Raw genomic sequence first — 15,558 nt, 5'->3', positions numbered from 1 at the left:
TCTACACACTGAATCTTTAAAGTCACAGAGCATATACATGAATATATTCAGCAAAATAAATGACCTGTAATGAGAAATTTGATTGTTACCCCTAACGGTCAAAGATTCTTCTAAACATGATCAAAACAAGAATTATTCTTACTTGTATCAGAAAACACTGTAATGTATGAAATAACAACACTAAGTAATATAAAATAAAGACAACAACCTGTTTAGTTTTTTTAAATGTTGTTGTACAAATTTGAACATGTGCATATATCATTTCTGTCTGCCCTCTGTCTTTGGAATAGGTAACAGTGGTGAAATGAGTTTTACAGGGGACAGAGTTTTATACACTGGTATATATATTTACACTGCTAAAATTGATAATATTATCTGTGACTGTAAAACAAAGGTATCAGATGCACAAATTGTTGCTAATGGTCATAGATAGTACATTTTATAATATTAAACAATATTAACATTTGATGATTCTGTAATTCATTGCCAATTAATGGTGATGAAGTTTGCAGAATTACATTAAGGAATCCTGGTCTCTGTAGACCTACAGTGGGAATACTCCCAAATTAAAGCTAAAGCACTCAAGTCTTTAAACTCTAGAAAGATTCAGCAGGCACCTTGTCATGGAGAAAGTCAAGAGATATATATTTTTCATTTGCAACCTTTTCTCAACGATGTTTGCTTTTATGCTTAGGTATAGAACAAAACTTTCTTCTGTAGGTAGAGGTATAACAACAGAGATAACCAAAACAAAAGTAGTTATACAATCTGTTTAAGGGGCTCTCCAAAAAAATATCTTTCACAAGATCCACTGACACCACCTCATATGGATCAGTTCAAAAAACACTTTGGGAATCATTGGTCAGTTCACACACAGCTGGAACCTCATCACTAACATAAGACCACAGATGGAAGGTGTCGTATTATTGTGTGTTTAAAGGTCAAATTAAATGTCCATTCGTCAGCCACTGCTCTCATGTCTCTGTCTTGTCCTGATGGGGGGTTTCATGGCTCTGCTGCCATCTGGGGGACTAATGTAAAACCTCTCTCTTCATGAACTCAGCCTCATCCTCCTCACAGACTCATGTGGAGCACTGCTATACTGCAATAACAGACAACAACTCAAAATCAACTTAGAACCTAAAACCAAAAATGACCTCACCATGCCTGCAGCGTTTTACAAACCAGTCACTCACCAAATGAATGAAGATGAATATAGCGTGCTATACAGTTCCAGGTTTTACGACTGAATTAACCATCTCCTGATAGTAACTCCAGCGTATGATGATTAAACGTGTGGATAAGGTGCAGATAATGTGTGATCTGCATTGTCAAACTACATCACAACTCAGGGCTCTCTTACAAGCTTTCTGTCTCTTTTCATGAGCTGGTGGCCTTCGCTCAGTTGTCATGGAGATGGCTGTGTTGTCATCATGTGGCAAAAGTATGAGGCTTAATTAATAAGAGGTGAAGGGGTCGTCCCCACTGAAAGGTGTTTTTTAATGACCTGGATTGTTAGTGACTGACCTTTTTAATCTTCCTCCGACTGGCCACTGACTCCTGGTTGATGACTGTGACACCGACCAGATGACGATATGACCGAAGCCTGGTGTTGCCACAACCAGGCGGATATCAGCCGGTGCACTGTTCTCAGTCCTGCAGTTATTCAGGGGGTATCGGCCCTTTAAATATTTGATTGGAGGAGAATGAGGTGTAATAAAGTAAAGACTGAGTAGTTGAAAGTACGTGTTTTTCAGGTATATGTGCAGTTATATCAATGCCTGGATATAAATCACACATGCACACACACACACTAATGGGTCCCACTTGTAGGCCCCGATCTCTGTGGAACGTAATGAGCATCAGAGTGCTGACAGGCTGCTCCGTCATTTCACTATTCAACTCGCACTCATGAGGCTCCGTCACTCGAAGGAGTCAGAACATTTCCTGTTGCTTGGGGTGCTGTGGCATAGCAACACAATATCACACACATGTCTCCCTGGTCAGAAGAAAAAACAACACAGAGACATCGTCACACCTTTCAAACCCCTGACTGGATGCATCCTGTATCGTTTAATGATGAAGGGTTTTTGAACTATTTGTCCTGACTGCCTCTTCTTCTTATTGTGCATAGAGAAAAAAAAACTTTCCATGTTCACTTAAAGTCAACAGGAAAAATAAATATGGCGGTAGTTTACATTCTGCAGGGGACATCTGCAAATGTTATGCAAAGTGAGGAGATGAATTCTGACCACTTTTTAAATCCTCTCCCATCCCAATAATAACACAGAGAATATTATAGTTCACATCAGGTCAAACTGAGTCTGCTCATTACGTGTGGCACAACATAGGCAAAGGCTGATTTTATTTGATATTCTTCACCATATTTACAGCACGTGTGTCAATAGAGTAATTTCAAAGTAAAGATATAACTCATGAAATAAGACTCATCCATATCCATCTTTTTTAGCTAAACCTCTCATGTCACATCATTTGTAAACAATATATTCTTGCTCCGTTCATATCGGCTGTACATATCTGGCCTCAAAGCTAATGAGGTTGTATCACACAATCATCCGCCGGTCATTTGAATTCCTGGATGTGGTCGTGGAGAAAGCCTGACCACAGGGTGTGACCCTCATTTGTGAGCCACAGCTTATCTTTGCATCGCGTCAACAGGGCTCCACCGTCCAACCAAATGATCTTTGTACCCAGTAGAGTTTAAATCTCTTTAAGAGTTAATGCTGATACAAAGGCTTCCATACATTGCCCATTCATTTCCCATCCATTTCATATCTTTCCTTTCTTAAGCACTTTTTAACTTCATTTTATTATTTTGTAACCTTGTGACATTTTGAACTTGAGTATTTGAAGAATTTAGGATTTAAACAAGACATTTTCCGTAAATATTGTGAGAAGAGGCAGAGAAAGAGAAAGAAATTAGAGTCAAAAATGTAGATTCATTATTCAGCTTTATGAAGCTGAACACATCAGTACTGAATGTGTCCCTGTCTGAGTAGTTTCTTTGTATGAGCTGCTCATGCAAACATATTACTGAGGGTTTTCTGCTCATGACAGAAGCTTGCGATGCAAATCAGCAGTGACGACATGGATAAAGTGTGATGCCTGTCTCACGCTCTCTCTCTCCCACACATGCATTTCATACTCTCATAAAAGACAAACATACAGCAATCTATTTACAGCTGATTTGCCTGAATTGTCGCCCGAACGTCTGAACATCAGTTTATTGTGTCAGGGGAAAAAAGGAAGTGTAAACTGTAATCCCAACGTCCCATTTACACCACAATAAGGATATAATAGACAAAGGTTAGGCAGAGTAAAAAGGACAATATTTGTTGTAATTCAAAATGATCAAACATCTTTACTTTTGAATTAAAAACAATTCATTTAGTCATTTTATGAGATGGTCTTATATACTCTTATATAAGATCAAAATCAATATTTTGACTTATGAATTCATAATGAATGAACAGAAAAAAATGAAAGTTGAAAATGCTTATATATATATTCAACCATTATATAAAATAAATATCTTATATTTATAACATGCAAATATCAGATACCTAGTCTTAATTTTCATTACTTCACAGTTTCTTTTTTATATTTAATTTTAATCAAGTCCAACTTTTTATATAGTTTACAAGTTGTATGAAAAAGGTTTGGTGTCCCCTGAGAAAATTACAGAATCTGTTGGGTTTTTTTGTTTTGTTTTTCTTCCCTTTATACTTTACAGTTTTCAGGGCGCAAAGGTCCTAACCCACTTTTGGCCGTCGTAGTAACATCAGTCCACAGCACTCGTTTCCAAAGCAACTCTGGCGTATCCCTATATATACTTCAGACTTTGAATTTTGTTATGAGGTCACAGGTATCGTTCCTCCAGGTTTTCCTGCACATTGGAGCGCCGCACAAATGCTTCTGTGTCAGTCAAACCCTCGTGTGGAACCTTTTCAGTCACATGGAGGTTTTACTTCCCCTTTTTCTCCAGCAGATGTGCGGTTTTATCTGAAAGTTTTCCTGACTTTCAGATCTTGTCTCGACTTCCACACTTCCCCTTAACTGCCATTTCTGAATGACGTTTTCAAGTGTAAACTTCCAGCTGGATGTTTTTATAGCCTCCATACTTTGCAGCCATCAGTACATTTTTTGTTTAGATCCTCAGTCAGTTGCTGATAATATCTCCTGGTTAGCTCCCCCAAGGAGGTTATGATTCTGCCTGTGTTTGTTTGTTTGTTGTGAACAGGATTATCCCAAAACTACTCCACCATTTTTCATGAAATTTTGTGGAGGGGTGAGGCATGATCCCGAGGAAGATCCCTTTACATTTCAGTTCAGATCTTTGTATGAGCTGCGTTTTCAGCTCATGACAGAAGCTTGCGATGCAAATCAGCAGGGACGACATGGATGAAGTCTGATGTCTCTTTCTCGCTCTCTCTCCCACTCATGTGTTTCATACTCTCATAAAACAAACACTACAATCAGCTGATTTGCCTGAATTGTCTCCTGAATGTCTGAACACCAGTTTATTGTGTAACAGAAAAAAAAAGGAACTGTAAACTGTAAACCCAATGACCCATTTACCCAAGAAAAAGGATACAATAGATATTTTGAAATAAACCACACTTGCTAGGATACGACTTCACAGTGCCAATTCCAGAGACTTGAGATTTCACAGAAACTTGAGTCATCCTTCTTCCTCTTCTTTTGTTTATCATTGTGGTTGGTAAAAACGTTTTATGTGCATTACCATCATCTTCTGAACTGTTAATTCAGAAGAAAAGGAGGGGGACAGATGTTGTCATCTTGCCCACACTTGCATGTGTTCTTTTTTGCAGTTAACAACCAAAACAGAGACAAAGTCTATGGATGTCATCATGGCTGAGAAGGGCGGAATTGGCTGATACATTTTGCAGCGTAAGCAGGAGTTGAGTTGGAAATGTATTGTTGTTTTTAATCTTAGCTGTACAAGTATACACAACATCTGGTTGGGGACACTTCCCAGTCAGCTTGCTCTCCATGGCAGTTGCAGGTTTCTGTCGGAGCCGATCATCGTAAATATCAAACAAGAGGGGGGCTTCGACACAATTAGTAGCGTGTGTGTGCAGCAGCCCTAAAGTATGACTTGGTTATGATTTGGTTTGTTTATGGGTTTCAATACCTCAACGTGTTATGCTAAAAAAATATGTCTGTGTTTTGGAAATGTGCTCCATGGGCCCCTTTGTAACTTGGTGACGGGCCCTCTGAAGGTCTGCGCACGGCCCTGGCATCGCGCAGGCCCGACTAGCTCGAAGATTGAAGATTTGAAAGAAGCTTGTTGCTCCGCGGCGCATGCGCAGTTCCGGGGGGGTTTCGTTGAAAGAAGAACAGGAAGCGAACATTTTCAGACTCAGAGCTTCGGCCTCCTCCTGCTGCTGCTGCTTCTCCCCCGAAACATCCACACACAAAGAGCAGAGCCCGCCGCCCCGAGAGCCGCACTTTGTGGATAACTCACATTTCCACACGTCGTGGTTGTGACACCGGAGCGTGAGACAGACAAGGGCGTGTTCGAATCCGCGGAGCAGCAGAGACAGACCGCCTCCTCCTCCTCCTCCTCCCTTCCTCCTTCTTCTTCTCCACCTCCTCCTCCTCCTCACTGGATGCTAGCTCGGTAGCCTCTGCATGTCGCTGCGCCCCTAGTTAAAAGTTGCGTCGTAGTCGTGAGTTCCTCGTTTATCTTTAAAAACCGGTTTATTTATTCGGAGGCCAGGGCAGAAGAAGATGGGATGTACGCTGAGCACGGACGACAAGGTGGCGCAGGAGAGGAGCAAGATGATCGACAGGAACCTGCGGGACGACGGCGAGAAGGCGGCTCGGGAGGTGAAGCTGCTGCTGCTCGGTGAGAGGAACACGAAAGGGAGGTGCGGGGCTGCGGGTCGGTTCGCTGGGGATCGAACCCTCCACCTTCCTGCCCTGGGTTTTTCTTACCCAACACGTATCAAAGCACGTCTCCGCTAACTGTAAAGTTTCACGGTTGAATAAATTGACGGAACGTGCGCAGGAGTTTAGACCCGATCTCGGCTTCATGTGAAGACGTAGAAAGAAAAGAGAAGAAAAAGAAAAAAAAGTTGGCCTCTGGAGTTCGAGTCTTTATTATTTAATTGTTAACCTCCACAAATTAAAAGCAGCGCAGATAATCAGCCGGTTATCAGTTCAGTGCGAGATTAGTTCTAATCCCGACAGCGACCAGCCGTTAAATCAGTGAGCTAATTTAGCTAAACGGCTAGCTGCTGTAGCTAGGTTAGCGCCCCGACGCTAGCCTCGGATTAGTTAGCTCGCAGAAGGGCTCGAACTTGTGAATGATATTTTTTATCCCGCAACAAGTCTGAAATGGCCGCGCTGCCGCCACTGCCGTGGCCCAGCGTCTTCGTGGTTCTGATTCACATTCAAGTCGTGAGCCGTCTTCGTGTTTAACAGCCGTTTAATCACATACAACAAACACCAGGCGTTGTTTAGGCCGGTTCGCCCTAAAAAAAAAAAAAAAAAAAGGGGCAGAAATCTGGCTAACTGGACGGAACAGGCTAATGTCTCTGAAACCGATCATACGTTCTCTATGAATCCTCGTTCTCACTAAACACACGTTGTTGTCTTTGGTGATATAATTTAACACAGTTAAATGTGATGATTTTCCTCAGGATATGGAGGAAAGAATTGAACAATAAATCCTATCTGCAGTGTCTCATGAGATATACACAATGTTTTAAATGATCACATTCTAGATATAATGTGTTGACATCTGGTTTATGATGATTTTTATACCGTGCGTGATCCACAATGTGTTCAGCTGCTGTGGTGTCTTCAGAGGGAAAACATTAGTGGGGTCATTTGAATGTGGAGACCAAGCCTTTCACTGTGCCCACGAACAGATGATCAGCTGGACGGTAACGTGTATTTGTACAATCTTCCAGGTGATATCCAGGTTCACATCCCTGCACCAGTATTTCATCTCACAGTTTCGTGTGTGTAATTGTCTTAAAGACAGCTGCCACACCTCTTTCAGTTCTTCCTCTTGCTGGTCGCTGATAACCGCTGCTGCCTGTCTCAGTCAAGAAAAGTCGGCCATGAGGTTGCATAGCAACCTATTCAGCCTGGCTGACAGCAGTAGGCATCTGTGATAACTACATACACACAACAGAGATGGCGAGTCCATATAACTGGACATCTGCGCTGGCCATGTAGTCAACAAGCTGTTTGGAAGATGCAACAGTATCAAGCATGTTTTACGGAATTTCTTAAGAAACAGGGTTGTGTCTGTGGCATGACTTATTTTCAGACATGTGACTTCACCACAGACGCAGCACTCGGTGCTTGTATGCATGTGTGCGTCATTTGCGATTGACCTGATTTGAATTTTCATGGTTTTGCTTGTTTCCCCTGCCATGATTCCCACAAGCACCTGCAGTAGACAGGTGGAATTGGTTTGTGGATTTATAATGTGATGGGTTTATTTCAATATATCTTTGAACGCATAAGTGCATCTCACTTCCGCGTTTGTAACGCTGAATATCTTTTACACTGTGTGTGTGTGTGTGTGTGTGTGTGTGTTTCTGAGCAAGATAGAAAGGCTGCCTTCCCCTTCGTGCTTATTGCAGTTTACTGCTCTGTCAGGCATCCCAGCGGGAGTGTTTGGATTAATGCAGTTATCTGAAAATGACATGCTCCTTAGATGGATGTTTAGAGTGGGAGGACTGCCTCAGATCTAGGTCATGTTTGCAAATCATAAAGAGTGCTCTTTGTTTTTGTGCAGTGTCACGTTCATGATACAATAGCAGAGAAAATGGCCTGCTTGATGCTAATTATTTGCTGAGGGAGATACCTGCATCTCGTGCAGCCTGAGAGGTATGTGTTCCCTGATTCAGTCTGTGTAGCCACATCAAATATTATAGCTCAGTGACAAACTTGAACCATTTTACTTATCAGCCATTAGGTACTTCAATTTTGGCAGCTCAGTGAGCCTTAAATGTGTGTTTGGGAATTAAACCTAAGTGGTGTTGTGATGTTTTGCTGTAATATTAGCTCTGTGCCTGCACTGGGTGGCTGTTTATCATATGGGACGGTGAATTGATGAACAGTTTTGCTCACTGGGGAACAGTGAGTCCCTGCAGTGGTGCGGTAATTAAAATGCTGTGTGCTCAGCTGAAAACAGTCCTGGATCTCATAGGGAGCTGCAGGAAACCTTTGAACGCTGTGTGATAGACTGGCAACCTGTCCAATGTCAACTGGAATTGGCTCCTGCCGCCTGCAACCCTCAGAGGATAAGAGGTACAGCTGATGGATGTATAGATAGATGGGAGGCTGAAATGCTGCCCCATGTAGGGCTGCAATCTGATGGCACATACATCAAATGGTCCATATGAGATGCTTCTGACAGTTGCGTCCAGCCAATCAGTCTGAAGCAGCGTGAGTTTCTAACCCAGGGACAGTTAAGCTTGGTATAATCTCATTGCAGAGAGGATCCAGTTGATTAATCCAATTGCACTGTGACCTGGCCCAACAGACCCGTAGACACTTCTTCACTGCATTATGTTGCAGTGTTGCAACTAATGTGCTACGGGTTCAAATAAATAGAATTTGGAAGTGTGAAAGATGATATGAAATAATCATTTAGTTTAGGTGGGATTTATTTTTTTCCTACGTGGCTTTAAGGTGACTTAGAATACAGATTGGTATAGTTTGACATTTTGTGTTTTTAAAGGGAAAGCATTTTCACTGTAATTTCACAGAATCAAACAAGTGCATTTTTATTGTAACGCCTGTGACAAAGTAACCAATGCAGCTTAAAATGACAGTTTTATATATGTAAGCTCATAAAGATCATCTTCAAAAAGACATGGATGTGTGATAAAGTGACCTGTTTTTAATTATTTTCTTCTCAGGTCTGTCACCTGTCACTGAACGGGAAGCAGAGTATTAAAACTGAACTTTAGGACCAAATGATATTTGCATATCTGTTTCCATCCATGTTTAAGTCTGTACGTGTTTGTTTACATCAAAATGAATGACGAGAGGCCTCAGACAACACATTTTTGATACCAAATAGACAAATGAAGCTTGAATCAATGAATCACGCACTTATGTGTGATTCATACTCAAAGTGACATGATGCTCATTACTTTATTAACTATGATTTAAAGTTTAACGTGTTTTAATATTTAATGGAAATATATTTAATGATTTTCCCCATCTGTTCTGTTTCAGGAGCTGGAGAGTCTGGGAAAAGCACAATTGTTAAACAGATGAAGTAAGTGTGGATGAACAACAAATGTTCAGTGTTTGAGTTGCACTGACAGCCCTTAGACTTCACACAGAGCGAACGACACACTGTACTACGTGTGCATTTTAGAGTTTATGTTTATGTTGCATAACTGTAATTTTAGTTCTCCTTTTGTATGTGACTGTATATAGCAACAATTTGGTTCCATCGTCTGAAATATGCTGGCACAACAGTTTGCCATTCTCAACCGATAACAGCCTGTTGTCATAATAATCTTTTGTTAATCAATGTTTCTCTGCTACTCGGAGCCTTCTGCTAACATTGTGTGTTTGTATTCCAGGATTATCCACGAAGCAGGTTACTCTGAGGAGGAGTGTAAGCAGTACAAGGCTGTGGTCTACAGCAACACCATCCAGTCCATTATCGCCATCATCAGAGCTATGGGACGCCTCAAGATCGACTTCTCTGATGCCGCTAGAGCGGTGAGTGCAAGGGAAAACAAATCTGGCATTTACACTCTTCTTAGCATATTACAGGTTGTACTTCAGAGCTAATGTATACCTCAGTGCTGTAAGGGCAAACAGCTACTTAGTCATAGGTCATCCTGCCCACTGGACAGTTTCTTTTTCACTCATCTGCAGCAGGTCCCAGAGAACTGATAGGGTTTTAATATCACAAGGTTTACTGACATGAGTACTGTCTGTGAGGCCTTAAGTCTATACAGTATGTTCTGCTGACCAGGACTTTTACTTTATGTACATGTACAACAAGAATGAGTTTTACAGTAAATAGCTTTGTTTTCCTTGTTTTTTTTAGACTTGGAGAATTAGTTTGGGTGTAGTGTGTCATTACCATTTGCTGCAAATGAATACAGTGTTTTTATTTCTTCTTCATACTAAAGAGACTCCTGTTTCCTTTTCAAGATATTTCCTGGAATAACAAGAGGCTTAGTCATTGCCTCAGCGTGACTGGCCTGGCTCTGTCATCGTGGCCAATTTTACACCCAGAGCTTTTCTCTCCTGATTTTCTGCCTTATAGAAATCGATATTTGGCCCCTGATCTTCTGAAGACAGTCGCTTTTAATTTCATGCAAAGTGGTGACCAGATGAACGGGACAGAGACAAACCCATTGTTAATTTATCTCTTTATTTATCCTTAAAGGCGGCTGTTTTTAACTGCCACAAATATTTTATTGTGAAGTAGTTTTTGTTTCTTTTTATGAGAAATTACTACCCAAGATTTAATTCTCTCAGTTGGGACTTTATTTACACAAACTGGCATTTCATATTTCTGTGATGCCATGATGCTGTTAGTTTTGACAATGAATTCACAATAAACATTCATTATTGTTACAGTTTTAACAGAAAGTAAAATTTATAATTGGTAACTAAAACTACACAAACCATCCTTGTTGGCATAAAAGGTGTAAAAGTTGTGGATTGCAACTTAAGTTGGACTTTTGTCTTTGTCCTCTTGGTTTTGTCTCTTCAGGATGATGCACGGCAGCTGTTCGTCCTGGCAGGTTCAGCAGAAGAGGGCTTCATGACAGGCGAGCTGGCTGGGGTCATCCAGCGGCTGTGGAAGGACGGAGGAGTTCAGGCCTGTTTCAGCCGCTCCCGAGAGTACCAGCTCAACGACTCTGCAGCATAGTGAGTAGCACGCACTGACACTGGATCTAATGTGGACCTGGCAGAATATCTCCCACTCATCAGTCTTAGTATGCAAACCTCTCTTTTTGTATCTGGTGTAAATCTTTATCTTTCCATCTCTTTTTTTCCCCCCTAAGCTACCTAAATGACTTGGACAGGATATCCCACGGTTCTTATGTACCCACCCAACAGGATGTGTTGCGGACCAGAGTCAAAACTACTGGTATTGTTGAAACACACTTCACTTTCAAGGACCTGCACTTCAAGTGAGTACAACCGCCATGGTTGATCTGTTCACTGAGTCAAATGGGTTCAGGGTGGTTCTCTGTGGAAGCTGTATGTACCCCTTGAAAAATAACAGCCCAATTGGAGCTTTATAGAGGGTTAAAAATGGGGTGTTATCTTTTTACATGGCTATCTATGTACTTTCATGAAAAATAGTGACAAGAAATGGCAACAATCATGTCTGAGAATGACACAGCTCAAATTGTTGTAAGTCAATGTATAGATACAAAATGTAGCTGTGTCAGAAACTGCTGAAACTACATCACTAGCTGCTGATTTGTAAGAGAAAACTAAAAGGGTGGTCTGAGAGTTCATACCTCTGCCAAGGCTAACACCCTATCTCACCATGTTAAAGAAAGTGGGGCCTGGATCCCCCCCCCCCCCCCCCCCCTTTTTTTATCCAGATCCGCTCCAAAACTCCAAGGGTTCTTCTTTGGATCATGCCCTGTCCCTGCACAAAATTTCACAGAAATCGGTGTAGTAGATTTAAGTAATCCTGAGGACAGACAAACCAAAGGCAATAAATACATAAGGTTATAGCTCTACCAACTAGAATCAGTAGAAAGCATACCTCTGCCAAGGTCCAACAGTCCTGGTAAACTCTGTCATAGATGTCAAAGATTTATAAATTCCTGCATCTGCCCACTAATCTGAATCGTTTTTTAAAACACATTAAAACCAAAATTTAATGGGTTCTACTCTGACCCTTACCACATCCTTAATATCGTTATATCTTATATTAATGTCTCCTAAACTGAAATTTATCATGAGCACAAAGTCTGACTGAATTAAGAGAAATATAAGGTTGATAAATTGTGTACAGTCAGATGATTAGGATATCTTTATATATCAGGGAAGAAACTTTCCCACTGCCGGAGTCAAACTAAGATCATAGCCTGAGCATTAGGTCTGAGTCATATTTCCAGGATCCCCCTGAGGATATAAAATGTTTCTACAGAGAAATATACAATTATTGTCAATGAATAGAGTGTCTGATTTGAGATGCTTCAAAGTGAAAATGTGTTGTTGGTGTGCTGCAGTCATGTAACACTGTGGTTCCGTGTTCCTGCTGCAGAATGTTTGATGTAGGCGGTCAGAGATCAGAGAGGAAGAAGTGGATCCATTGTTTCGAGGGAGTCACCGCCATCATCTTCTGTGTGGCCCTGAGTGACTATGACCTGGTGCTGGCCGAGGACGAGGAGATGGTAAAAACCTGTCTAAACTCAACACACCCCGAGATTCATCCTCTCCTTTTTATTAACTTTTTTACATTTTCCCATTCAGAACCGAATGCACGAGAGCATGAAGCTGTTCGACTCCATCTGCAACAACAAGTGGTTCACAGACACCTCCATCATCCTCTTCCTCAACAAGAAAGACTTGTTTGAGGAGAAGATCAAGAAGAGTCCTCTCACAATCTGCTACCCAGAATATGCAGGTGAGAGAAAGGTGTGTGTGTGTGTGTGTGTGTGTGTGTGTGTGTGTGTGTGTGTGTGTGTGTGTGTGTGTGTGTGTGTGTGTGTGTGTGTGTGTGTGTGTGTGTGTGTGGTGTGTGTGTGTGTGTGTGTGTGTGTGTGTGTGTGTGTGGTGTGTGTGTGTGTGTGTGTGTGTGTGTGAGAGAAAAAAAAAAAAAAAAATTTTTAAGTTGCAGAATAGTTTACATGTAAGTCTGCAGATCTATAAATCTTAAAAATGTCATCAGTCTCAAGTCAAGGCCTATTAAAGTGCTAACGATGGCAAAACAAGATGATTTAAATCATGTTGAAGAGGTTTTAAATCCCTGTTTAATGTCTTTATAATTTACCACAAAAACAGCTATGCCATCATATTAATGAGTGATGTGATTAATAAAAATGTACACTTACGATTTTAGAACTTAATTTTTCGTGCTGTTTGGTTTTTAGTTCCTCATCTTTTTTTTTTAAACATAGTTTGTCTGCCTCTTGTGGCCACTCAAAGGTGTGGCAGTCTCTACAGCTGACACAAACATCCTTCTTTTTATTTTCCTCTCTGCTCTGCTCCTCAACTGTGTGGGCTGCTTCATGTTTAAACAATACATCATTGTCAGGTTCACCAATAGAATTGCTACTCACATATATTTAATTGATAGAATAAATTACAAACTATTTAGAAATGAGAAGTTACCCAGAAAAGAAAACTGTGCATTACTGTTAAACCAGTAACTAATGATGTAGAATATCTTCTGGGATTCTGAGAACATCCAATATAGTGATGTAATCAGGCTTGTCTTTGTTTGATACGTGAACATTTTCTACAAAGTCAGGACTTCATTTTACTGGGATTTCTTTATCCTTCACATTTTTCATACTCAAGTGGGCAGAATATAATATTATCCAGTACATCATGAACTACCATTAATAATAATCTCACTGCTTAAACAAATGATATATATATAATTAGGACAGTTGTATTGTATTAGATTGCACAGATGTACTTAAGTGCATATAAAGACATTTATTTTAATCAAATCTGGAGTTTTCTACTCTGCAATTGTATTTATTTTGTTTTATAGTAAAAAGGTGTATTTGTTAATTTTTTTTAATTTTATTTTTGTACTCTTCCTAACTGTGTCCTTTTTGTGCCTCCTCCTCTAGGATCTAACACATACGAGGAGGCAGCAGCTTACATCCAGTGCCAGTTTGAGGACCTGAACAAGAGGAAGGACACAAAGGAGATCTACACTCACTTCACCTGCGCCACAGACACCAAGAACGTGCAGTTTGTGTTTGATGCCGTCACTGACGTCATCATCAAGAACAACCTGAAGGACTGTGGCCTTTTCTAAAGGTAAAGTCTGCTGCTGCAGGGACGAGCTGGATGAAGGTGTTCTGTCACATTCTTCTCCCCTAATCATGTTGTATCGTTCTTTTTGTTGTTGTCCAGGCAGCCTGGTGGCCGACTTACCAAGTGACTTTATTCAAGAGGAGTCAAACTGGAGGGACCTTTATGGACCCTGCTGAGAATGTCACTTTTAACCTCTTATTAACTTATGTTCATCTCTAAAAGTTTTGAAGACGGTGTGTAGAAAAAATGTTCTGTGTAAAATATTTGTACAACTGTCTATGTCTGGGGATTTTTCACAGTTTTTAAAATGTGCTTGTTTGACCTTATCATTATTTTTAATTTTTATATAAAAAGGGGGGCCTTCACTTTTTTTTGGGTCCACAAATGAACACTTTTTGTCTTCTTTATTTCTAGGCGCTTGTGCCTTGCATGCCTTAGTTGCAGTGTTTTATTTTTGTTGACTTTGATTTTAGGTTTCTGTAGACGTTACCATTCAACTCTTTGCAAGCCCCCTGGAGTCCATATTATCCATTTATTGTGATTTATTTCATTGTTGCATCATCTTTTTCTTTTTTCTTTTTTCATCCTTGTAAAAACCAAGCAAGACCAAGTCACTCTGTAGACCAATTCACTCTGACTCTGACATACTGTGAGAAAAGTGTGTAAATCTCTCTGGATGTGTGGAGATTGCGTGTGTGCTGCGAGCGGGAGCTTTTTTTTTGATTGAGGCCCAACGCCTGTGTGATTGAGTGGTTGCGTGTTTCAGTGAGTGCACAATATATAACAAAGGGACTTTATTCCTCTACTTGTCATCCTCTTTCAAAGTTTTTTTATTTTTCTAACTGGCCAAATAGAAGCTACTCTCTCTAATTAACGAGCGCACGTTGTTGGTGCGCCGCCACAAACTTAAACATTCCTGATTGAATCACGACGTAAAGAGAAGCTTTGAAAAGAGGATGCCAATGGCGGCCTTGTAGCAGACATTAGGACCATATGTAGAGTTTAGTGCATAGACGGACAGACAGGTGGCTGGGTACAAGTGCTCTGTTTATGACTGAGCTGTGGTGGTTTCGCGTTACATACCCCCCCCCCCCCCCCCCCCCCCCCCCCCCCCCCCCTAGAGCCCCCAGCCTCTGTTTCCATTGGATGGGGACATTAGTGGACTAATATCCATGATTTTGCTAATAAAAGAGGGGCTGTGGTGAAACCATGGCAACTTATGCAACACCTTTTTCTCTCGTCTCTTTGTGTGTAAATATTTATTTATTCCTTAACAGGTGAAAGTTTGACTGATTGAGATGAATGTTAAAGGTTGATCTGAAGACCAAAAAAAAACACAAATTCAAGCCAAAAGCTATTAATCAATTCATCTGTCAATTTACAATCTGGCTTTTCCTTTCATAATCAATTGCTCTTTAGATTTTATTGCAAAATGTGTAAATTTTACTGCTGCTACTGCACTGAAGTGTGTATTGGTCAGAATCTGTCCTGCAAGTTTCTAATTCCACATTACATCGTTTTACACTCAATTTTGGATCATGATTGATTTAA

General features: G+C 40.7%; 1 protein-coding gene across 1 annotated transcript; it reads left to right on the top strand.

The window, feature by feature from the left end:
* The first annotated feature begins 5,376 nt into the window (after positions 1-5,376).
* Positions 5,377-15,236, top strand: LOC117763525 (guanine nucleotide-binding protein G(i) subunit alpha-1). The gene is made up of 9 exons (XM_034588715.1): positions 5,377-5,893; positions 9,253-9,295; positions 9,609-9,750; positions 10,760-10,917; positions 11,055-11,183; positions 12,278-12,407; positions 12,487-12,640; positions 13,818-14,010; positions 14,107-15,236. Exons 1-8 carry the CDS (start codon positions 5,776-5,778, stop codon positions 14,006-14,008), a joined length of 1,065 nt encoding a protein of 354 aa, XP_034444606.1. The 5' UTR covers positions 5,377-5,775; the 3' UTR covers positions 14,009-14,010; positions 14,107-15,236.
* The last annotated feature ends 322 nt before the right edge of the window (positions 15,237-15,558 follow it).

Source organism: Hippoglossus hippoglossus, chromosome 6 (assembly GCF_009819705.1).
Source record: "Hippoglossus hippoglossus isolate fHipHip1 chromosome 6, fHipHip1.pri, whole genome shotgun sequence".
NCBI classification, from domain to species: Eukaryota; Metazoa; Chordata; class Actinopteri; order Pleuronectiformes; family Pleuronectidae; genus Hippoglossus; species Hippoglossus hippoglossus.
The sequence above is the reverse complement of the archived record's forward strand: the minus strand, read 5'-3'. Positions and strand labels throughout refer to the sequence as shown.